The 26,168-nt window shown below is 40.3% G+C and overlaps 1 protein-coding gene across 1 annotated transcript; it reads right to left on the bottom strand.

The window, feature by feature from the left end:
* Window positions 1-2,680: 2,680 nt before the first annotated feature.
* On the bottom strand, window positions 2,681-10,782 carry tmem200cb (transmembrane protein 200C, genome duplicate b). The gene is made up of 2 exons (XM_084732361.1): window positions 10,653-10,782; window positions 2,681-4,879 (listed from the first exon to the last, which is right to left on the bottom strand). The coding sequence occupies exon 2, from the start codon at window positions 4,844-4,846 to the stop codon at window positions 3,308-3,310; it is 1,539 nt and encodes a 512-aa protein (XP_084588487.1). The 5' UTR covers window positions 4,847-4,879; window positions 10,653-10,782; the 3' UTR covers window positions 2,681-3,307.
* Between the last annotated feature and the right edge of the window lie 15,386 nt (window positions 10,783-26,168).

Consider the following 26,168-nt stretch of genomic DNA (forward strand, 5'->3'; position numbering starts at 1 on the left):
TTTGTTATTATATATTTATTTTATAAAAGCACTTTTTATTCCATTATTGCAGGTCATTTTTTTTCCCATTTTATTCTTCTTTTATTTCTGTTCCAACAAGGGTCTTTGAGTTTTATTGCTTAACTTTCTGTTATTTTGTAATGGAGCATCCCAGACAAAGTTTTTCCACACAATGGTACTTGTATAACCGGAGTGACAATTAACATCTTGAATATGTTGTATTCTTTTTACTACAAAAAGTGACAGAAAAAAAAGAAGAATATGAAAGTATTCTAAAAAATAAACTTTAAAACTTTTCATTAATAGTTAAAGTAGTCATGAAATGACATGAAATAGTAGAGGAACTACTAACAGTAATTAAGGTTTCACTCCATTCAGGTCAAACAGTCAGTGTCCTGCCTGAGTATTATAATATTTAGGTTCTGTTGAAACTGCTTTAGATTTTACTTTATTTTTTTAGGACTGTTGTTCTTTTTGGTTAAGTCGGGCCTTTTTTTTTTTTTTTTTTTAAATCAGTTGCTTCCCAGTTATTGTTAATGATTGATAATAATTGTGAGGTGGGGTATGAATGAACTCTTTGTGGTGTCTGAAGGGGGCCTGAATTAAGGCTTTGTTCCATTTGGCACCTGAAAACAAAGTATAAAGGAGTCCTGAATGATTTTTAACATTATTATTCTTTTTTCTTTTTTTATTATTGTTCTGCATGTTTAAAAATAATGAATAATGTTGTGATTTAAATGTTATAATCTATTATTGGGGCAACCTTTCACACCCATCCAGAGAGTACAGATGAAAAATAATATTTGAGCTAACTCTGGCACATTTACGGCAATGTTTGTTAATGTGCACTGTCCCTGTTAAATAAACCAGTAAATAAATAATGGTCAGGGTGCAGTTATTGTGCATGATGGCTCACTGGAAAGGCTCTGCTACACTAAATTGAACAGGACCTTAATTAGCGTCATTGTTAACGCCTGTGTATTCTTCTATTTAATATCAATATGGCTGCAATGAAAAAAGGTCTATTAGCAGCTGGGTGTATTTTGTAGGTAAAACTTTAACCTTCACAGTAACTAGCCATTGTAACTGTCACATAAATGGGGTGGATTAAAAACTTATTTTCTCTGAAACGTACTGTGTAGAAGCAGTATGATTTGAAAGTACCCGAGAAAAGATATTGTACCTAAGTGCACCATCTGAATAAATATATAAATAATGTGGTGTCATATACAGAAGAAGCACAGACACACTACTGTCAAATCAACTGCAGAAACACAATGCATGCAGATGTTTCCATATAGGCAACAAAGGGTGTACATATGATGTGAATCATATGATATTTTTCTTTGCAGTCATCAGCTCTCAGACCAACTGAACACTTATGAGGGATTTTGGAGCATCATGGTTGACAGCAGTCTTGGCTGCCATTATGAAAACACCAAGCAAAGGGAATCTGAAGTTCCAGAGACGTGTTAAATCTTTGCTAACACACACTGAAGCTGTTCTAGTGGCCCAAACACCTGATTAAGACACTTACAGTATTTTGATTTCTCCTTTAATTTGTCACCCATCTGAACTGTCAGCCAAGCCTCTGCTACTTTCCTGTTTTTAACAGTGAAGCCAGTCACTAAGAGGACCGTTGTAAAGGTCACTTATAGATTACTGGTCTCAGTTCGGTTAGCACATATAATGTAACATCAATACCACTGCAGTCTCTCCCAGTAATGAGAAGTGCTGCTAAAGTGCAAAAAACCACAATCTATAACATCGGTGGATCTGCCACACTCTCAATCAATTGTAGTCAAACAGTTTTTCATCTTTTCCATATAATCTGCTGCATTTAAAAGAATGGTCCAGATTAGTTTAAGTGGGGTTTGATCAGGCACCTACCTATAGTAAATGGTGAAGCACAGAGGAGTACCAGCATGGATACCTTGCAATAAACTGCCGTGAATGTGGCCAGTAACAAAATGTATTTTAGCCACTTGAAAAATATCCACCCCAAAAAATCAATATCAGTTTATGTGTAGGCTTTACGTGTAGGCTATTTAGAATATCCTCACCACGTTACCTTATCATCAGCCAACGGCAGAGCAGCAACTCCTGGGTTCTGCAAGGTTAAATCACTGATTTCGCCTCACAGAACCCAGGAGTCGCTGCTCTACCGCTGCCTTGATTGGTAAGTTTGTTTCTGTTATTGTGTGACTTCAGTGTATCTTAATACCCTTTTAAAACACAAGAGGTCACACAGTAACACAAACTCATCCATCGGTGCAAGGGTAGACCAGCAACTGCCATGTTCTGTTAGGTAAAATTACTGATTTTGCCTAAGGATTTTGTTTGGTTTGGAAAGTGATATTTGGGTTACATAACAGCAGGTGTCTGACAGCAAAAAAAGTAGTGAAAATATTCTAAATATAGTGTACTTTTAAACTGATTTTGACTTTCTTCTAGGTGGACCCTTTTAAGAGGATAAAATACCTTTTTTTTTTTTGCTCAACCTGTCCAAAGCAGTTCATTGTTTAGCTTTTGTGCTGGTACTCCTCTCTGCTTCTCCTAACTAGGGATGTGCCAACTGCCATCTACTGTCTCTATACTGACTATCAATAAGTACTTCATACAACCCCACTTCAAATAATCCAAACTATCCCCTTAATCCAACATCACACAGGGACGCCTATTAGACCCAACAAGAGGTGTTACAGTCAAGTTTATTCAACCATGAATGTTTCATATAAACAAGTGTGCACAGAGGGAAGACCTTGGCCTCAAGGTCTCGATTCCTAAACCAAACGTCTACCTGAGATTCAGTTCAGTTCACCTTTTCACGTGGTATTCACAGAACAATGTAGAGAAACAATTCTAGACTATTTTAGTTTTCTGTGGCATCATATGTTAATGCTACAGTACAACATGTCAGAAGGGAGTTCTCAGTGACAGTTTTGGCAATTCTACAAGCTACAATGTTTGCCCTACTGTTATACAAAAGAAAAGTTAAAACTCTTCATTTTTTACTTCTTTTTTTTAACAAATCTTTACTAAATCTTCTTACAAGTCTTTAATATTGCTCTTGCTACATTGAAAAAATAGAAAAATTACATCTGAATATTGAGCTGTGGATGTGGTATTTATAAAGAGCTGTGCTCTTGAGTGTTCATGGCTATGTTTCAATAGTCCTTTAGCTGCTTCCTCACCACGTCTCCACTGTTCTGTAATGGCCCAGCTTCACATCAGCGATCAGAGAAGAAGGTACAAAGAACAAGACATCAAAGAGTTTTCAGAGGCTCATCAACAAAAAAATATAAGTCTAGGACTCTGCAGAGGTGCTGGGTGTCACCAGATCGTCCTCTCCCTGAGCTTCTTCCTCTGCTGCCGCTGCCGCTGCTGTGTCCGCTGCTACCTCCTGTTCTCCGGCCACTAAAGAAGTGTCTGTGTCGGGGGCTTCGAAGGACTCGCCCCCCAGGTCAGTCAGTTTGATGTAGCCCTTACTGTTGGAGCGCTCCAGACGAGGGCAGCTGAAGCGCCTGGCTCTGTCGCCTTGACGACACACAGTCACAGACAGGCTGCAGCGCCGCGCAGACCTGGGCTGATCCGTGAGGGAGTTGAGTGACAGCCGTGACCCCATCGCCCTGGCAACAGGTGATGGAGGAAACAGCTGTGTCCACTGTGGTTGAGGCGGTTGAGCTTGTGGTGCCACCTGTTGCTCAGCTGTGGTTATCTCCTCATGGCTCTGATGGGGTGGAGGGGAGTCCGTCGTGGAGGCATCCTTCTCTTTAGCGTCCGTCTCATCGGCCTGGCCGCTACTGGTTTGTCCCTCCTCGCTGATGGCTTCAGCAGCAGCAGCAGCCTCTATAATGACCCCTTCCTCTGAGCGCCCCTCTGCCTCCACCCTCTCTGACTCCTCCACCTCACAGTTGTTCAGTTTGATCACAGGGAGTGTGAAAGCGTTCACAGAGGAAGTGACAATGGAGGTGGTCTCCCACTGGCGGGGCTGTGGCGCCTGCTCACCACTATTGCTGTAGTCTTTGTAGATGCTGTAGACCGTGTCCGTGAAGGTCTGGACGTCTCTGGACCAGCTACGAGGCCTGCTGGCCAACGACGGGCGCCTGAACACCTCATCGCCCCCTAACTCACCCTGGAAACCGAGTCCAGTGGAGGGCCAGGAGCTGCGAGTGAGCATTCCACTCGCAGGGAACGAGCCCGACGGGCCCTCAGCGTTCCTTGACTGCGTGTAGTTCACCAGACCGTTCAGAGGCGAGTACTCCTTCGATCGTATGCTGTGTAGATCTATAACTGTGGAGTAGATGTCCCTCAGGTTGATGATTTTGGTTTTCTTGTCTCGGTTTTCATGGAGGACGGCGTTGGCGCAGATGAACAGAAAAATGCCGATTCCCATCACCAGTGGTCCAAAGACTTTCAGATTGTCTGAGTACAGATAATTATTCAGGAAATCACACAGGAAGCCGCAGCCGGAGCTGCTGCTGTTAGAATGGCTCTGGTTGAATACATTTGTCTTATCACGGGTCAAGTTGGAGGAAACAGGTTTGGAGAAGCTCACCCTGTTGCCATGGTATGCTCCAGTTCTGCGGCGCTCCTGGTACTCCTGCTGGTTCTGGCTGGGCCAGTATCCTAGTATAGCCATGGAAATCCCCACCATGAGAACCATAACTCCAACACCAGCCACCATACCAGCCGGGGAGCACAGGTTGAGCTTCCCCTTCACTATCACCACATCATTCTTCTTCTTCTTCTTGGATTTCCGCTTCCTTTTGTTTTCCGCCCGATTTTTTGAGCGGAGTGAATCCTGGCGCCTGTTCATGCGCAGCAGGCCACCTGTGGCAATCATGGTGGCGATTGAACAGCAGGCTTGTCACTCAACCTGGCAGAACACAAAAAACAAGAGAGCATTAGATTAATGATATACTTGATAGAGCAATGATTAGTTGATAAATTGATTAGTAGGTCAAAAGAAAAGTAGTTGCAGACTATTTTGATAATTGAGTAATTGTATCAGTCAATTTCAAGAAAATATGTCAAACATTTCAGGTTCCAGCTTGTGAAATCTGAGGATTTGCTGCCTTTATTTATCCTTCATGACAGTAATTGAAGTCTTTGGGTTTTGGATTGTTGGTTGGATGATTTAATCATTTTATGCTCTGAAAAATGGTGATGATCATTTTTCACAATGTCCTTTGACATTTCTAGGACTAAACTATTAATCGATTAATTGTAAAAACAACTGGCAGATTAACTGATGGTGAAAATTATTCTTTGCAGCTCTAATATAACATAAGCAGAAGATTTAGACATTTAGAAAACAGCTACAGAGTTAATATGTTCATTTCACAAAGAGATTACACATGTAATCCAGATTTATTATACATACAAGGCTGGATTATCAACTAGACTAAGCAGGAAAATAACCCTTAGGGACCACAAAGGCCTGTTCACTGTGACAGATACTTATATTATGATTAATTTCACGTGTTTGGTGATATACACTGGACTATGCACTTTGTGCTGCATCAAACTGAAGTGGCCTTAAAGACATGATATACAACATTTTCCTAAAAACAACAATAACAAAAAAAAAGTATAGACTGATGTATATATAATCCCTCTCAAATGAATCACTTATGACCCAATAGAAGTGTGTGGGAATATATGTCTGCAGAGACCCTGCAGCCTTGTGCCTGTATTTGCTTATTTTCTCATTATTTTTCCATGCTCAGGACACTTTACCAACCCAAAACATCTGTTTGACATCCTGGAAATGAGACTCAACAATCAACTATCGTTTTGGTGCATTTATGAACAGGTTTAAGAAGTAAAAATATTGTAAATAATATGTCTAAATATAAATATAATATCATTAAAATATAGTTATATAGCACAGGGTCCAACATGAACACACATATTGGGCCAAAGTTTGAGCAGTTTTGGTTATTTCACTTTAGAAATTATTCATGTATTTCTTTCCTCTCTGTGTTCTTCTTGCTGGTTTGTGGGCAGGACTCTGTTGGACAAACACCATGTCACGTACTCAGGGGCACCAATCAGGATTTGGAAACATCTGAATCAAAATCTGCTGACAGTTAGTGGGTTGTTTGTCAGTCAAATTTGGTGAAATAACACCCACACAGTCCTGATGAAGCACTTTAGCTGAATTTTAATACTTTTACTTTACTAAGTCAAAAATATTTAATGTTATAGAGAAATACTTAAAGGAATAGTTTTGATTGTTTTGAAGTGGAGCTGTATATGGTATTTATCCATAGTCAGTGTATTACCTATAGTAGATAGCTGCTGACACCTCCACTTTGGAGAAGCAGACAGGAGTACTAGCACAGAAGCTAAGCAATGTACAACTATGGACAGGGTCAGCAACAAAAAGTTAGTCATTTAAAAAAGGTCCCTCTAGAAAAAAAAAGTCAGTATCAGCTTAAGTGTACATTATATTTAGAATATTTTCACACCTTTACCTCGCTATCAGACAGACATTTCCAATGGGAAATCAAGCCAAATATCGCTCCCTCCGAAGTCACCAAACTCCATAGGCAAGTTTGTTTGAGATATTGTGTGACTTCAAAACTATCCTTTTAAAACAGAAGTCAGACAACAACAAAAACTAACTAAGCAATTGAGACAGCGGTAGACAGGCAACTCCCATGTACTGTGAGGTAAAATAGCTGATTTTATCTATGGAGCTTGGTTTGGAAAGAGCGCTGTTTGGCTTATATAACAGCAGTTTCCCATCAGAAAAGGCTATCTGAAGGCAAAGTAAAGTGGTGAAAATATTCTAAATATAGTGTACACTTAAACAGATATAGATCTTTTTTTAGGTGGACCTCTTTGAAGTGGCTTAAATACACCTTGCTGCTGACCCTGTCCACAGCAGCAAGCCGTCTGACTCATACAATCTCTCTTAAAATAATCCAAACCATGCCTTTAAGATTTAAGGGTAAGTTTTCAGGTCATTAAATATTCCAATGCAGGAATATTGGTCGGTTTCTGGAGCAAAATGTGTTGGAAGAAAGGGCCCAGCAGCTCACTTTTGCCCCAGGATATACTAGCTTGTTTTTCCGACTCTGTATCTGAGGTTATCCAACAGGTAGAGTATAGGCCTGCGCTGCTTCTTTTCCCCAAAAGGCAGATGCAGTATTAGTCATCAGATGGTCAGTATACCAACACATAACGTCAATCTGTTGCTGCTGGATCTATAAATACAATGATGTAAGCAAAAACAGAGACAAATACCCAAGTTGACAGCGGGGAACAAGGAGTGCTATTTATCTATCTTCAGCAGTGCCGGTGCGATATCAGCCTATGAAAATGTAATCTGTCCAGACAGGAGGCCAGCAGGCATGTTCTCTCCACCTCACTCTCGCCTCCTTACTCTCTTTTCTCTTTCTGCCTCTCCTCTCTGGCACCAATCTCTCCTGCCAAACGCTCCACTCCACCATCAGCCGGTGCAGCTGCGCTTCAAGATGACAGCATTCTCCCATCACATACAGTAACAGCACATCATGGAGGCAAACATGAGCCATTTGTTGACACACCGACACTCTGCCACTGCCACATACAGTACAGGAGGATGTTTGCATTTTTGGTCTTCTGATTACGCAGCACGATACGAGAAGCTGCGGTCCAAAGGGCGACGAAGCCACTGACACCCCTTGTGATTACACACATCTGATGATGAGTTTCATCCACGTGTGGTGAATAATAACTGGAGGATAAGGCTGATTACTTAGACAGACTCTAGCAATCCCTGCTTGATTGTGCTGCTAGCTAGATATTTAATTAGACTAATCATGCCTGATTGTGTGTGACTTAGGGCTCAGGTTCATGAATAACTTATTCCACAAATTCCTGTCAGAGCAGCAGTTAATAAGACATTTTCAAAGGTGGCTCCAGGCGTTGATTTCAGTCAAAATAATGATGATGGAGGCCTTTTGAATAGGCTTGTTGCAGAAGGATAAAATGCCTCAGATACTATCCAAAATGCCGGAGTGTGCAAGTTTATGTACAGTTCCATGTAGAGCCCAGCAGATATAGATCGACCCAATCAGTCTATATTGGTAGCAGCATATCTGTTGTCCGGTATGCGCCTGTATTCATTTTTTAAAAATATAATATATTGCTGTTTGTTTACTGTTACAATGCTCCGATCATTTTGGAGCTTGAAGTTTATTGTTTAAAATATCCTTCTTCCATTTCAGATCTGTGTCAAACTTTTGAGGAATCATTGCAAAAAAACTCTGTTTATGTATATATTTTATATTCTGTATATTATATTGTGTCTAAAGAATATTGGCCAATATTTCAATATTGGAATTTGTCAACTCCCTAATATCTATATCGACCCCCAAAGTCCAGCACTGGTTCATTATTAGCCCTAAAACTGGACCCTTTTGTGAAAGCACCAATAGTCATCCCAGTGATATTGTCCCAATATCGAGGTGTTTGGTCAAAATATATTGTGATCATTTGATTTTGTCCAGCCATACTACTGGGTAATTTAATCTACAGCAACACATATTGTATAAAATCTACACGTTTGCATGATTTGTTAATTTATGGTTTGACATTGTAGACCAAATGTGTATAGCAAGATATATATTGTACAGTGTATTATTTATTAAGCCATATTGCCCAGCCCTACTGTAAATGCTCAAATAGTGCAAGCCTATGATGCCCTTGGACATGATGCATCGCTGTAAATTAAAGTACCCAATACCCTCAATATTGCAACAACAGTGCATTGGCGGTTTCACAAAATATGACTAACTGGGTACAAGCAAACAATAGAACAGCTAGAACAGCCTGGTAAGTTTAGAAAATCACATCACTTTACTGTAATGCTTATGTCACGATATAGTCTCATATCACAATGTCAATATAATATTGATATATTGTTCAGCCCTAGCATATATGTTGCCTGATAGGTGCCTATTTGAAATGTTTTTATAAATACTATTAGAATATAGTTGAAAATGCAGCAATCAATTAACCATTAATAAGCTACAAAACAAAAACACATTTTTCCTCATTTATTTTCTCATTTTAAATTTAGGTTTCTTTTGATATATGAGGTGCAATTGCTGGTAATTTTTGACTATCGATTAATTATCAGTTAAGTCTACATTTCTGATCAGTTAAATGCTTAACAGCGATTAACTGATTAATGATTAATCATCAACATCCCTACACCGATACATCGGCATTGTCATCGGTCCCCAAAATCCAGCATCAGTCAGACTAATATATTTTCTTTTAAACGCACCGGTATTGGATTGGTAGGCCTACTTTTTCTCGGCAGAAACGCAAAGTTTAGGTATCATATTCGGTGTCGGGAAAGAAAAAATGCCATGCCATGATCTCTACAGGCTGTGAACCCCTTTATGATCAAAGTTAGGACAGTTGAGTGAAAGTAGAACACGGAGTTCTGCACCTGAGCCTCACACACCGGTACTCAGCTGCTGTTTATAGCGACTTTCTCAGTGTATCACATCCAATAAGCTCTCCAATGCCTCCCAGGCGAGAGCAAGTCAACCTGCACTAAACCTGATAAAGCGTGGGCGGCGAGCGGACGGAGGAGCCTCTCTATGTTTGGAAAGAGACGGGCAGCAGCGGCGGTAACGTGGACCAGAAGTGGGTGTGGACGACTGTTTCACTGTCTGCGGTGCTGAACGGGAACTCCTCGGTGTGTCTCTCGACCGCTGCCCGCTTGTCTGGCACGACGGATGGATGGATGGAGAGGATTCAGGAGGCCCGCTGGCTTTAACGCAGCTCAGTCCGTCCAAGCTGCGGGGGCGCATATTATCGCGCAATGTTGCATGAGTAATCGACTGTTGACATTACGGCGCATCTGTTTCCCTTCTGTTGGAAAAGCCCGTGAAGCAAATATGAGCTGCTGTGGAGTTGGAGGTGCCCTGAAAATATCCAGAGCCACGGCGACAGAGCTCGCTCCAACACAAAGCCTGTAAAAACACTGTGTTCAAGGTGCAGACAGATGACAAACATCCACACCTCTTCCACGGCCTGACGAAGCCCATGCTTTCATAACTAGCACTACAACTCAGAGCCGAATGATCATAATTAGACATTTATTTAAGCGCATGATGCCAGGCTATGGTTTGTCTCGCCAACTTATTAGAAATCGGTGCTTAACGGCAACATCACAGCCACAAGAAAAAGTTTAAAATAGATTTGCCTTTAAAATATTGCAAATTTCTCGTCGCGCTGCCTTTTTTTACTTTATGTCCCTCGTAAATTTGACAGATTATGTATCAAACATCGAAGAAAAAAGGAAATATCTCATCAAATTGCAACAAAATCCTCATTTTCATCTCACGGATAAAAGTAAACGGACTGAGTGCGCATTGCTCCAAGTCCAACGCCTTTCTAACATCAAAACTCTTTATTCAAGAACAAAAACACTCCCAAACTAAAAATATCAGTCACACAGTTTAAAAAAAAGACTTCCTAAACCCTCTCTCTTTACCTCGGTACAGTCAATGTGGAATCAGACGCGAGTATTAAACACAAAGAAACACGGGGTGTTCAGCTTGAGCCGAAAAAAGACGCAGGAGGATGAACTGATGGTGATAAAAATTAAAATAAAACAATGAAAACAGCCCATCTCTTACCAGAAATTGTGGCTCGGCAATGAAGCATCTTCAAAGGCGCACTCCTCGTTCAGCTGTGCATGTCGTGGTGCGCCACTTTGGTGCCAAGGCTGCCTGGAAGAAGAGTGGTTGGTTTCCAGTTGAACGCAGATTCACAATAGAGCGGCAGGGGCGGGCCAACTGCGTTTCTATTGGTGGTGATTATTGGGCAGCGTGAAGAACGAGGGCTGCTCAGGACATTTATCATACTGTGTAGTGTATACTGTTCTACTCCAAACGCTTCCAGATGTTTATTTTTTCCCAGATTACTTACATATCCGGGCACAAAAACCAGTAGGGGATCCCAGGGCCAATTGTAACATGTTTTACATTTCCCTTTATAACCTCCAGGCTGCTTTTTGATTTATGAAATAGATATTTGTAGTAATTTATAGTACAATTGACTTAGACTAAAATAGCAAATTAATCCAAGAAGTCAAGGAGTTGGCGGGGGCAACTTTAACTCTCAAAAAATAAGTCATATTAAGTATAAATGTATCTCAAATGAATGAACACCTCACAGTAATCACATTAGTTCTGTAGTACAGTGGTTCTCAAGGACCCTAGAGGGTTGCAAGATTATTTCTGGTAGTTGCGAAACAGTTGTGGAGAAAAAAAAAGAAGAAAGAAGAAAAACATTGTGTCAAGCAGCACAGAATGAGAGCTAGGAAGGAGCTCTCAGCAACATAAGGCACAAGCACTCAAAAAGATGCAAAATTCAGCTGATCTCAAAAAATGTGACATCCACCAATGATTAAAACCATCACTGTTGACTGTCATTGACACAAACCTGATAATTCCCATGATCTTCTACTGCTGTAGTACGTAATATTACTTAAGTTTTTTGTATATGGTTCAAATTCTTTTGGCACTGTATGCATTCAAAGTAACATTTGTTTTTGCAAAAGACTGGTAACACATAATATTCCCAGAACATTCCTTACAGATTTCTATCTGTCAGTCCTTCCATAACATTCTAAGAGCGTTGTGCAAATGGGACACAGCATAAAATTCCCAAAATAACCACACTAAGTAATGTTTTTTTTGGCAACCGAGGATCTTCTGTGAATGTTACTACAATGTTATTTTTAGGTTGGAAAAACTCCTTCTAACATCCAGGGAATATAAATGTGGAACATTCAAATAACCTATCCCAGAACATTCTTCCAGAGGAAGAGTGCTAATTTGACATAGTGGCCAAACTGTATAATGACAATCTTAAATTCATTCACTCTATGGGCCAAAAAGATATTTCTCCCATAGGCTTACATTGTGAAAGAAGCGCCCATTAAATGGCAGTTATATTTCTTTTGAGCATCACAGCCCTCACAAAATTATTCGTCTTAATATCAGGATTTGATATTAACATTTGGACAGTTTAGAAGGGCCACACAATTGAACCGGAAGTTGGCCACTGGGCTGAAGGAAGTCTCTACTGCGCTTGCTTTATGGGCTGCACAATGTGGAAGCATAATCGGAAACTCTGGCACAGAGGTTGGCTCCATACACCACTGAGCATCTCTCATAGGAATTATTGGATGCCTGCCTCCCACTTTATATCCAGTTTTCCTTTATACATCCATGCTTTCTGATCAGAGTAAGTGAATGTATTACAATTGCCCCTGGTCTCTGCTCCCAAATTAAATTTGACTGTAGAGATGCCATTTGTATTTTGACGCACATCAGGGTTTTTGCACACTTGTTTGGGATTTGTTTATGCCAGCAGTGACAAAAAGCATGCACATACTTCTTTTTTATACTATGCATGCATACAGTACTGTGGTATATGTTTTAAATTGCGGATATAGCATATAAGTGAGGTCAGAGATTCACCAAATTCATCATCTCTTACATCATGTGCCTTCCTCCCCCCCACCTTTCTATCCCTTGGGTTCTATTGCTATAATTGCCTGTATGCTGTGTCCCCATGTTTAACAAAATGAAATATGACAGAGTCCAGATGTGTTTCAGTGATGTGAGACTGGAGACACAGGCAGCAGCAGCAGCAGCTATGCACTGGGCAGGAGGGGGGCTTGAATAACTATGCTTTAGTGCTGATGCTCCAGAGAGCTGACTGCAAATTTATGACCCAGAAATGTGTTTTGTTTATGGCATAAATTAGTGGAAGGAACAGAGAAAAACTCTAGTGTGCATGGCGCAGTTGGAGTCAAAGTATACACGGACATGGGGAATAATCCAAGGGTTTTAAAGAGCTGTCTTTAATCCGTGGTGTTAACGGGAGTGCCGGAGGTCTGGAGGTCTGGAGCAGCTTTCAGTATAACCTCTAAGCTTGTGCAATATAGGAAGATAGTGACACACACAACAGATGTTTCTGAGCTTCTGACAGGGGCTTAAAATGTCTTAAAACTCTGTTACCGTGAACAAATGCACCAAATATTCCAAAATATGTTGTTCAGAGATATCAAAGAGAGAAAGACAGCAGCTGCTGCCACAAAATCATTGACTGAGCTTGGTAATTATATCAGTCTGTAGAGAGAATATGAAATACATGATATACTTGACTGAATATGGGCCTTGTGGTTGAAGAGATGTGCAGGTGGAAGCCTCAACAGCCTGCCCATGTGTCCTCATCTCACTCATTTTAAAGGGATAGTTTGGATATTTTTTTTAAATGCGGTCCTTTGTGGTATTTATCCATAGTCAGTGCATTGCCTGCAATAGATGGTGGTCAGCAAGCCTGAAGTTTGAAGAAGCAGCAGCAATACTGGTGTAGGAAGCTAAGCACTGTACTGCAGCTATGTAAGCCAAATATCACTCTCTCCAAAGCCCCAGACTCTTTCTGCAAAAAGATAAATTTTACCTTGCAGAACATGAGAGCTGTTGGTCCACTGCTGCCTTGATTATTTAGTTTTTATATTATGGTGTGACTCTAATAAATCTGAACCAAACCTTTCAAACACTAAAGTCACATTATAACACAAACAAACTAACCGATCAAGCCAGTGGTAAACGAGTAACTCCCCTGTTCTGTAAGTGCAAATGAATCACCAGTAGAGTTTGGTTGAACAAAAGGGAGCAATATCTGGCTTACATAAGGGCTGTTTCCCAACGGGAAACACTGTATGACAGCAAATGTGCACTATATTGAGAATATGTTCACTGCTTTACCTTCTAAAATTCTAAACTATGCCTTTAGTTGTGTAGTTTAGTTGTGTAGTAGTTGTGGGTAGCAGCTTGGAGCTTTCTGAATATAAATATTCAATTTTAGCTGCAGAATCCAACCAAAACCTCAACACTCATACTCCCATCATCTGCACATCAATCGCCCCACAGAATATGTCATATTCAAGAGTTTGCTTTCTTTGAACAACTCTTGAATCCAATCACTGCTCCGTTTGAGAACACATGCCCAGATTTACTAAAAGTTTACCCTGACATATTTTCTACTTCCTCCTGTGTTTCAGTCTGATTCCACTTCACCACCCAGACAAACGAGGTCTGGGATTCACTCACTGCAAGCTCCCTCAAATGGATCTTTGTTGACAGTCTCTAATGTGCTCTGTGCCATAGACTTGTCAGTACCTCTTCTACTTAATTAATTCAATATATTAAAGAGGAGGGTAAAAAAAAAAAGAATCATTAGTCTTTATACAGTAGATGAATATTCAGGTTATTGGCTGTTGTGGGAAGTAGAGTTTCCATGACCTACAGGTGAAAGACTGCCAGATTGCAGACTTGCAGAAGCTGCAAAAAAATTTACATTATTTCTGCAGACTTTCCAACTTGCCTTAATGACTTTACCCTCACATACTTAATCATTCCTTATCAAGACACCCTCAGGTAATTAAACTCACCTACAGCATAATGATGAAGCAGGTATTCTCTGTCATAGAAAGAGAAAAAAAGGGGATGTGAAACAGAGAAAAGAAGGATATGAAAGACAGACGAAGAGCTACTAGCTACTTCATTATGTCACACTCTCCTAATACTGGGTCTTTCATCTTTGGGAGGGGCATTCTCATCCACACTGCAGCAGTAATTCAATAATTCAATTTATTCCTCAGTGATCATATCATGTCTGTCACGGTTATTTAAGACACCGCTCTCCCGTCCCGTCCACCATGAATGATGTGTCCCCTATACACAGTTGTATTCAAGCCATATGAGATTTGCTCCTATACCATTTTCTGATGCTTATCAAAAAATAGATCATCCCTCACACATGCAGGTGTCTCAGGAGACGGTGGTGCACCGTGCACGGCAGGGCTCACGTATACTGTAGTGTCAAAAATAGTTCCAGTGGATCTCCTCCTGAAATCCAACCGGCTTTGTTACTGCTCTTTATCTGCACAGCCAGAGCACAGAAGAAGAAATTCAAGCCATTTCACTTTGTCCTCCAGCTTCCTGTACTTGTCTGACACTCTTTCTATGTACAGTACAATATGCTGCTCAGAGATAATATATCTGAAGCGGCATCAGAGGCTGCAGGGGGTTCATTTCATTTCTTAAGCCTGGGCTGTACTGGCTAATTGGGAATGTGGAAACTTGGAATATTGGCTCAGTGACAGATCAACTCCCTCCAGGAGACGCTGCCATCATTACCGCCTTGGTTGCTGCTGGAGTCAGAGGACTTGGCAGTTGTAGAGATAAAAGCAGAGCTCCCTTCTCAGGCCTTAGAAATGGAGACACTGTGGCTGAGAGCTTTTACAGAAGATGAAGAAGATGATGGGCCATCAATTAAACTGAAAGCAGTCTGAGAAATTTGCCTCATGTGTAGTTGGATGTGATAAGAATAAGGCTTACATTATTCTATATTTTTTCATTTCAAACAAATCACAAAAAGACCAAAACCCAACAGTGAGTTATGACCTATGTGGTATTTAACCCCAAAGCCACTGGTCCTTACTTACTAAGCTGTAAATTGTCAAAAATAGGTCACAGATACATAGTTTAATCAGTAAAGAAGGCAGAGTAATTTCCTAAAACCATGGGGCACTGTAGTTTTTTTTTTCAAATACCGTTATGTTAATGTGACAAATGACAAGGTACCCCTCAGCATCTGTACGAAACATACCGTGCTTTCAAGTAACTTTAATGTAAACCCATCTGCATCAGGTGCTGTAGTATAAAGAGCAAGAAAGTCTGCATGTGGAGGAGATGGGGAGGATGGATGGGTCAAACAAATGTAGAACCTTTACCCAGGAGGCTGGGGTTTGTGTCCCATGTGAAACTAATATTTTAACGTAAGGTAAGACAATATGAGGCCATGTAAGATAAGGAAACAAGGTAAGATAAGGTAATGTAATGAGGTAAAGTAATGTAAGAAAACAAGGTCAGGTAACATAAAATAATGTAAGATAATGCAAGGTAAGGTAACAAGGTAAACTATGGTAACGTAAAGTAAGAAAATCACCCTTTGAGTGCCCTTGAGATCTGAGACACATGTCGCTTCCACTGGTTTCTGTTGTTCATCAAGTTCACACCATCAATTCAGTGTCCCTGGTTAGCAGATCTGTAAATGTCTTCCTCTTGTAGGACAAGGAAGTCTCCAGAGCTGAATGTCTGAAATTATCTGGTCTTTTGCTCTGTCCAGTAAAGTGGGCTCTTTTGTGTGTCACAACAGTTGGGATGGGGTGGCTGTTGCCATAACACTGAGCTTTTATGATGAGGTAATGAAAGGTAAATATGGCACCCAGCAAAACAATATTGCATTTTGATATGTTTTAAATAAGTTTTTGACCAACAGTTAGGCTCTAGAGCACAGAGCAATAAGATCTATCAAGTTTTGGACACACAGACAGTATTTGTTAGTGGATTCAATTTATTGCTGGCTTTAGTCCTTTCATGGGATTTGTTGACATAAAGAAAATAAAAAGTACTACCACACTTATCCTTTAAAGATAAACTATGTCTATGTTCTCTTCGTGGTTTTTCAAATGGAAAATCCCACTCAGCCATTAGCAAAGAGCAGTGGCATACACAGCTTAGTGTGTGGGCGCTAGCTAAGTTACTGGCAGGAAGTTGAGGAATGATATGGCTAAAAGTTACGGAAGAGGGAAGAACAAAGAGTAATTGTTAGGTAGAGAGGAATTTAGCTCATTTGGAAGACAGATAAGACAATTTTCAAAGAGGGTTTGGCTCCATCACGAAGAGGCACATTAGGTGGGGTAGAGTTTTTTTTTTTTAATGAATCATGCAGAAACCTACACCAGATCACATGGTAAAATGTGTTGAGATGGGAAAATATCATTTTGATGCTAAAAGATATATATTTCAACCCAAATTGTAATGTTGGGATGTGAATACATAAGGAACACTGCTGGGAAACTACAGAATGACATCAAAACCTCAAAAAAAAGAAAAAAAAGAAAAAAAAAGAAAATGGTTCTGCCCTTTACATATCAACCCATTTTTATACCTGGTATATTTTAAAACCTGGATTATCCACTGAATTCCCCAAAGAATCACTCTACCCTCATGTATAAATCACAACAGATGCAATCAGTGCACAAAATAGGGTCAACGAGAAATAACAGGTGAATAAAGTCTTCTTCTTCTTCACCAAACCAGAATGGAATTAATAATAATTAAACACGCTCTCATCAATCTGTTGACCTTCAGTTTTGGACTGAAGCTACACTATGTTCATTATCTTGCACAGTGGCAATTCAAACAGTGGAATGGAGGACCTCCTCATAAATCACACCAGAGTTTCCCATGTAACCATCATCTGCACCATTGTCTGCTCAGGTACTGCAGGGAGAAGACCTTCTTTTGATGAATGACCATTTGGATCCATCTGCAGCTCCTGGTTCTGGCTAATGAGATGCATGACAGCGTTTGCGACTGATACAGGCCATGGAGACGTATTTCTGGTCCACTTCTGTGTTCGGCAGCCATGTGTCTCTGACACCATGTGGAGCACTGGAAGTGGAACGAGAAACCCATTCGTAGCAGGAACAGGGACCAGTACGGGCTTAGTGAGGAGAAAAGATCAGGCGAGGGTAGACGGATGGGAGGGTGGAAGTGTTGAGCAGCAGGTGAACATTTGCTCCCAGCAGGTAGCCAGCTCCCACTGGTGACCTTGTTTCATTTCCACAGTATAAATGGCTGATGAATAGGAAACCAAAACACATAAACACGGATGGAGGCCAGCATTAACCCACATATCATCAACTGATAACACTAATGAGAATTCATGGGGAAAATGTGGAGATAATATGTTTCTTATAATGGAAGGAAGCCCTGGATAGAGAACACCTCTTTTAAAGGGATAGTTCAGATTATTTGATGTGGGGTTGCACGAAGTACTCAATGTCAGTGTAGATTACAGTTGGCTCGCATGTTTGATGACATTGTGAAGTAGTGTGGGATCATGGGAGTTGTTATCTTTACTTTTAAACAACCACAACAACTGATGACAATCTAGCTGACATATCAGGGAGAAATCATTTTCACTGACAAAGTCATGTTAAAGCTTTATTTATGTTACATTTTGTCACATTTGCCGGCTTCTTTCAGCCGCTGATGTATCAGATGTATCCAACACATCCTCATTTTAAACAACAGAATTGACTGATTTAGGAAAAAAAAACATGACAGAAGTGATGTCACTTGTGCAATGAAAGTGATGTGATGGACATCACATCCATAACAAAATTTAACTTACTCCACTCCATATTACTTCCCCTGTCATACTTATCACGTTCAATATTGGACACCGCCTAAGAATAATCTGACATATCAGGCAAAATAAGGTGTTTGCACTTTTGATCAACGTGCACGTTTTTCTGGCGAAGATGGGTTGGACATCCTGAGTCTTCCCAGAAGTTTAAGTACTTTTGACTTTGGTGAATCCCAACTAACCTGTCAAAACACAGAAGTCACAAAATAACACAAACAGATCGAGCCAGTGATAGATCAGCAAGGTAAAATGACTGATTTCGCCAAGGGAGTCTGGTAGCTTTGAAGAGAGAGATTTTTGGCCTATATAATGGCAGTCTGATGGCAAGGTAAAGCGGTGAAAATATTTTAAACATAGTCTACAATTAAACAGTTTGTCTTAGGTTGACCTTTTTAAGTGGCTAAAATACATTTTGTTCCTGACTCTGTCCACAACAGTACCTGGCTGAGCTTCCATGCTGGTGCCCCTCTCTGCTTCTCCAAGCTGTGATCATCTACTGTAGGTACACTGACCATCAATAAGGACCTCATACAACCCCACATCGAATGGTCTGAACCATCCCTTTAAGACTGAACTGAGTTGTGCCAGAATTTGCTTAAAAGAAAATGTAAAACTTTCATTTTCCTCCTCTTTCACTGAAGATGCTTTTGAAGAGGATAATAAACAGAAATGAGCAGAGTGTGCATTATCTCAAGAAAAGACAGTAATTACAATCCTCAGCATCAAAAGCTGTGTTCCTCCTAAACTGCAGGATCATGAATCCTGTAGGCTGAGCAGCTACAAAGAGGCTGTTTTTCCACTGTTTAGCTTCATGGCCACATTTTGCAGTGCAGCGAGGCAGTTGCGCAATCAAGGCTGATTCTCCAGGCTTGTAAGATGCAAGCTTCATGGGATCACAGTGAGAAAGCCTTCTTTGATCTCCCATCCTAGATAATATAGGTCATCACTTCAGGGAGAAACAACAAAGACCAAATGAGGCGGAAAATACCATTCAACCCACCTCTGTGGAGCAAGAAGCAAATAGTCCCTCAAACGCTGCTTTACAGACCACAACATACAGCCTGACAGACCTATTTTTAGGGTCCTGATCTTTGGCATTTTTAACACAACCGTCCATCAGCTTGTGTGCTGACGAGAGAAAAAGATTTTTTTTTTTAAACGTGAAATATTGCATCTGTCATTTCCTATTCTGCTGCCTGTATGTGGAGCCTGTTCAGACTGGGTATCCATGGCAACCGTTTTATAATGCCTCGCAAAACACCTTAGAAGAGGTTCCTTTTTATCTGGGCTGGAGGACTGGGACAGAGGCAATGGAGAATCAAATGAGAGGGCAAAAGTGACAGCCGACGGGGTCGTACATATAGTATTTTTTCAGCCGACATCCTTGTATGTCACCCCTTCAAAAGGTGTGACATGCAAAAAGGCAACAATGATGGAAAGAGCTCACCCAGAGAATATATGATGACATAAGCACTTGTCAGTTTTATAGCAAGATCAAATATCAGGAGAACCTCTTTTAGTTGCAGATTTAAGAGTCTTCCTCTGCAAATGCTTATTTTTTTAATATTAAACGTTTGTGGAAAGACATCATCATTGCATGTGTCAGTGAGACATCCTGGCACTGACATTGACTGTACAGAAGCATGGTCTCCAGGTCCTGGAGGACGAGTCCAGTCATGTGGAATACAGCAGGCGTGAGCATGATGGGAGGGGGGGCACACAGCCAGCTGGGTCTTCTGCAGGGGTGAGCCAGAGCCCATGCCAGGAGCTGACAGGACCAATCAGGGAAGAGCTCAGGCCCCATCCATGCATGCTAATCAGCCTGTCAGAGAAGGCGGGGTCGAGGGCATCTGCAGGGGTTCATCGCCATGGATACAGCAGCAGTCGCACAATATTACCTGAGCAGGTAAACCAAGTGGAAGGAATGTGGTGTCTTGGCGTCGGCTGCATGAGGCTCTGTGACCTTCAGTTACATCAGCGATTCTCAGAACAGTCACAGGATGCAGAGTGAGGAAGTATATTTTGGATGCTTGGTAGCTTAAGCATCGTCAGTAAAGTTACATTGTTTGATTAAAGGGACAGTTCATCCTAAAATCAAAAATCCCTTTTTTTTTCTTTTACCTGTACTGCTATCCATCTAGATTGTTTTGGTGTGAGTTGCTGAGTTTCGGAGATATTGGCTGTAGACATATCTGTATGGTGATCAGGCATCCTGAAAAATTCAGGACCTGGAGATTGAGGAGTATCCCAAAATCTGTCCTGTTTGTCCCAAAAATTACTTTCATTCACTAGACGCATGCTACACAAGTCTGCCACTGATCACTTGTTTCAAGCTGCATCATTATCTATGTTTTCAAAGTCCCCAGGACTTTGACAAGCACAACAAGAACAACCTCTGATCTGCAACCTACATGCTGAAAATGGCAAATTAGTGTCTGGGATGCTAATGGTACAAAAGTAAACAATCTCACAGCTGTTACCTTTTCTTTTGCAGTGATGTAGTCATTTTAATGCCAGAGCTGGCCTCCTGACATTCAAATGTTCCACCAAAACAAGTTCCCCCTTGACACTATTTTGCAGCAGCGTTGTCACTGCTTCCTGGGTTTAGCGGTGCCCAAGATGTTTGTGATCAATTTAAAGAAATGCAAACAAGGCAGGCCGTTTTTTTCCCCCATCGCATCATGTGTATGCGTGTAGCCAGACCTTTCTCCCGTAATCTGAACAAGCTAAAATGAGAGCTCAGTGCTATGAGACTCGAAACCTGAAGGTAAAAATACTGAGGAGACTTGACTTGATGACACAATAATATTTTAAAATGCTGCACTAAACTATTATGTATTTTAGAGCTGCCACACTGTCATGAATTATCATATCTGATATATATCCAACAAGCTGCTGCTGTCACCAGAATAAAGAAGACACTGCAAATAAGAAAACGCTTTTATTAAATTATCATTCTACATTAATTAATACATCACTATTATTGATTCTCTCTTAATCCACGAACATATTCTGAGTAAATGACCTATGTAAGCTATAATACCTTCTTTTAGTTATTAAATATGTCCTGTTCATTTTTGTAAAATGTCTAACAGTATTATTGATATCTGTTGCACAGGCTATCATAAATAGCAGATTGTTGATGCTGATGATCTATTTTAAATCAGATGATGGAGAGCCGCCACTACAGGAGGTATCTGTGATAAAATATGTCTAAAAGAAGTGTTTGTAAGCTCCTGTAGCTTACTGACGATCTAAATGCTGAAAATAAAATTACTTTAAAATGACTCCTGTCATTTTGTATGTATTATGCTGCATGTCTTTGGACTGCGGGAGGAAGCCATAGTGCCCAGAGAGAACCCACGCAGACACGAGAAGAACATGCAAACTCTGCACAGAAAGGCTCTGCCCCGGCTACGAACTCCCCAAAGCCCCAGCCGGCTGGTGAATTTGAACTCAGGACATTTTTGCTGTGAGGCAGCAGTGCTAACCATCGCACCACCGTGCCACCCAGGACAACATATTTGAAGTTAGAGTGTGAAAATAAAAAATCAATGGGAAAAAGAAGATCACACAAGCTATTTAAATATCAACAAGCTATAGGAAAACCCTAATCCAGAGATCCCAAGAGAAATAGTGAGAGAGAAGCTCAAACTAACTGTTTACATATGTACAAGATAAAGGAAGAGTGAGAGAGAAGCTGCCTGCCCACTTGACGCGTACAGCACAGGAGAATAGGGACCGAGTGAAAGAGAAACCCCAACGCTGTTGGCAGAAGCGCCATGGACTGAATATATTTCTCGCCTTTTCCCTGATGGTCTGAGTAAGTTGCTAAATTGGTTGCTTGTCGCTTTTTAAAAATAAAGTTGTTAAGAGGGTCTGAAAAGTCGCTAAATCTAGCAAGAAAGTCGCCAACTCTGCGAGTCCTCTCATCCATGAGTAGATGCAGTGATACGGTTGGCTGGAGGAGTTAAGTAGAAAGACAGTAGTTCCTACATGAATGTGCTCACAGCCAGATCTGCAGATTTTCTTCAGTAAACGGGTCATGATCTCTGGAAAGAGACACTGCTGTTGAATTTCTCAAATGTATTTTTTGGCACTTTGAGCACCACAAGCTGAATGCAATCTAGTCCTATTATATTGGAGAGAAGGCAGACTCCTCCAAGACTTCAGCAACCGACACCAAAAAATCTAGATGGAAAAATATCATTGCATTTACTACAGGCCAGAGAAAAATATGCATTTTTTATTTTGGAGTGACCTTTAAGGAAGAAAAGCAAAACTAAACATTTTCCATTGTTCTCTCAAGACAGGTTGGAGAGAGAAAAAGAACATTGTGTCTGACAAAAAGAAAAAAAACAAGAACACAGTGTTAAAAACATGTAGGCTATGGCAAAAGAAGTCGTTTGTCATTTCAGCACAATCCTATAAGTGGATTTTAGGCTAATGTGGCCAGTTTGTCTTTTTCACAGCTCCACTCCTATTTCTATTTTCAGTTGTGTGATACATATGGTGTTATCTCAACTTTATGTCAGTTGATTTTGGAGACTATGTGGTCTGATGGGAGAATGTTCTTTCCTTGGATAAGATCTTTAATCACGTCAAAAGGCTCCACTGAGTTACAAAAGTGAATGATACAAAAATGATAGATGTAACTTAATTATATTATTTTGACTTTGGCAAGTCTAATATGCTTTAATTTGATGATGTGGATCCTCTCCAAAATTGATTTGCCTGTTCATCCAACAATGCAGTCTTTTTCAGTGCATATATTTAGCTCATTAATCTCCGTCACAACATTCCCAGTTGTGCAGCAACTGCCAGAAAACGTATCTCCAATAATAAGGGTTTTCATCTCGGTGGTCGACCTAACACAACCACTTTTGACTGCTTTTATCTGGAGCATCTTTGAGGTCATTCATCTTTTCATATGCTAATGATTTAATCAACATTTCCCACTGAATTAAGCCTTTGCAGGGCACAGACTCATTTGTGTTATCGGGCAAATTAACCTCTACTGTTGGAGGGACAGTTGAAAATCCTAACTGTCCGAGTGCATTCAGAAGAAAATCATTTTTTCCACTGCAAACTAATGATATGAAATGAGTAACGATGTGTCAGTGCTATATTCTGATGAGAAAATTCAGTTTCAGCTCATAGGTGATGGGTGACATCATTCCACATTATTGACCTACATTCAGACATTTCTTCAAATTAGCAATATAATAAAACAAATTTGCTATACAGAACGTATAACTGCACCTTACTTCAACACTCTGGCAGCATTATGGAGAGATCAAATAAATATTGATTGTAGCTCATATCTCAGAGGTTCAGAAAGAGGTCACTGTTCTCACTGAGACAATTTGTCCTGTCATTGATCTTCTGTATTAAAAAGGTGACGTGAAAAAAACATAATGGTGAGTTTCAAACTCAGAACAAAGCAGAGTTAAATAAAGTTTGATCAGAGAACAACATTTTTGTATAGGACATTAAAGTTCAGTGGAGGTACAATGAACATTAAAAGGATGGTTTGGATTTTTTAAAGTGGAGTTGTATGAAGTACTTATTGAATACACTGACACCTCTTATAATCGCGCTCCAAAAAAATTGAACTATTCCTTTAAGAAGGTCAAATAAATATTGATTGTGTTATTCTCATATCTCTGAGGTGCAAAGAGAAGTCATATTACTTGCTGAGACACAAACTGCCCTCTCACTGATCTTCTGTATGAAAAAGGTGACACAAAAAATGGTTAAGAAGAGACTCAAATCAAGAAAGTAAAGTTTGATCAGAGAGCAGGAAGGAAAAACTTATATAGAACATCTGATTCCAGTGGAGATACAATTAACATTTAAGAAATGTTTTCAGGCTGCTTTAAACAATGTTAAACCCACATTAATTGATTTTTTTGACACGTGGGGCAAAACAACATGCTGTAACTGACATGTTATCACTGCAAGTTTAATGTTTTAAGTTTACATCCAACAGATTGAGATTAATAGTATTGGTATTTATCTGGTCACGCACCGGACCAACTGATGAACCTAAGTCCAATATTCACCCTCCCTCCAGCCCTGTTGTTGGTCTGTAGGGAAATATCAGCCTCTTTAGCTCATAAATGTTTAACCATTTTCACAAGCTAGTTGTTAATTGTGTCCATCTGGGGTTTGGTGCTTGGCCGGTAGCACACTGTTGGTCTAGTGGGAGTGATAAATTGTCTGCAGGTTCATGACTACAAGCTACCCTTAATTATTTGATCCATTTTTACAAAAGTATTGATTAATGCAGTTTTAATGAAGTACCACTTCTTTACAAGCGCTAAATTCAAGTTTGTCTGCAGTTACCTGTAACGTTAAACATATATTGCTTTGGGATGGCAATGTCAGTCTGTCAGTTAGTTAACCACTTTGATTTAGACTGAAATATAACGGCAATCATTAAATGGATTGCCATGAAACTTTGGACAGACATTCATGTTTCCCAGAGGATGGATCGTTAATGACTTTGGTGATCCCCTGACTTTTTCACTAGGGCCACCATGAGCGTAAAATTTCAATAAAAATGACCAAAAACACTGTATTTTCACTCTTCCAACAATCACCAAAAACCAAAGCCTTGCTTTGGTTGAAATAAATGAATTCATGGAGGTGGATGTGAAAAAATTCTGGTTGGACTGTGACCAGAGTTGATATTGTTGTTGGAACAATGGGAAGACAAGCCAAGACATTTTTGGTGAATTTTATTTTGTCTCTATTGAATCCGACTGAAGATGAGGACGCACTCTAGCTCCCTAACGTTGCTACAGTAACAGCTATCTAAGACACCGAGGCAATTATAAAAATGCTCAAAAACAAAACAAACATCAATAACAATATGTCGGAAGCTAACTGCAAGTGAAGTAGCTTAAAGATGAAAACTGTACTGAACATCCCAACCAATGGGTGGTATCATGGGAGTTCATATCATAGACAGTAGAATAAATGGACACAGCTTCTGGGTCTGAAAAGTGAAGCCAACGTGGAAGAGCATTAAAACTACATTCTTTCTAATGGCCAGCAGGGGGCGACTCAACTAGTTGCAAAAAGCAGTCTGATGTTGATTTAGTAAATTATGGTCCTATTTAGAGTAGAAAAGACGATAAAGCTGGCTATTCTTTAGAGTGGGGCTACTGTGTGATTGAGTCACTCTCAGTGAGCCCATTTATACCAGTGGCTGACGACACCGTGGCTCCGTCCACTAATTACTCTACTGTCTTCTCTTGAAACAAAGTAAACATGACCGAGTTTGCAGGCAGCATTTATCTTTAATGCTGATTAGCAAATGTTAGCACGATAAGACACTAAAACAAGATGCTGGACATGATGAACATTACACCTTCTAAACATCAGCATGTTCGCATTGTCATTGAGAGCATATTAACAAACTGATGGCAACATTTAGCCAAAGCACTGCTGTGCCCAAGTACAGCCTCACAGAGCTGCTAACATGGCTATAAACTCTTATTTTAGATGACAAAATTTTGCTAAACTGGTAACATGGCTGTGGCATGCAAAGTCAGAATCAACAACACCACCCAGGTGTCTGACATTTGTTGTGAACCTTATTATCATACATCCTGGAAACCAAGCCAAAATAAACACATTCTGTGACACTACTGGTCATTATAGTAAACAATCCTCACTGCCAAAAAGCACGAGTTATTATGAGTATGAGCAGCAGAACATGTTGTATAAAACCCTGTACACTCTACCATTATCACCTTCTGCTGCTCGGGAGAGTGCGAGTGGGAGACAGAAAAATGGAGCGAGTCAGTGGAAGTGAGGGAAATAACAACAAAGCAGGGTGTATA

Source organism: Lutjanus erythropterus, chromosome 12 (genome assembly GCF_056507025.1).
Source record: "Lutjanus erythropterus isolate fLutEry1 chromosome 12, fLutEry1.hap2, whole genome shotgun sequence".
NCBI classification, from domain to species: Eukaryota; Metazoa; Chordata; class Actinopteri; order Lutjaniformes; family Lutjanidae; genus Lutjanus; species Lutjanus erythropterus.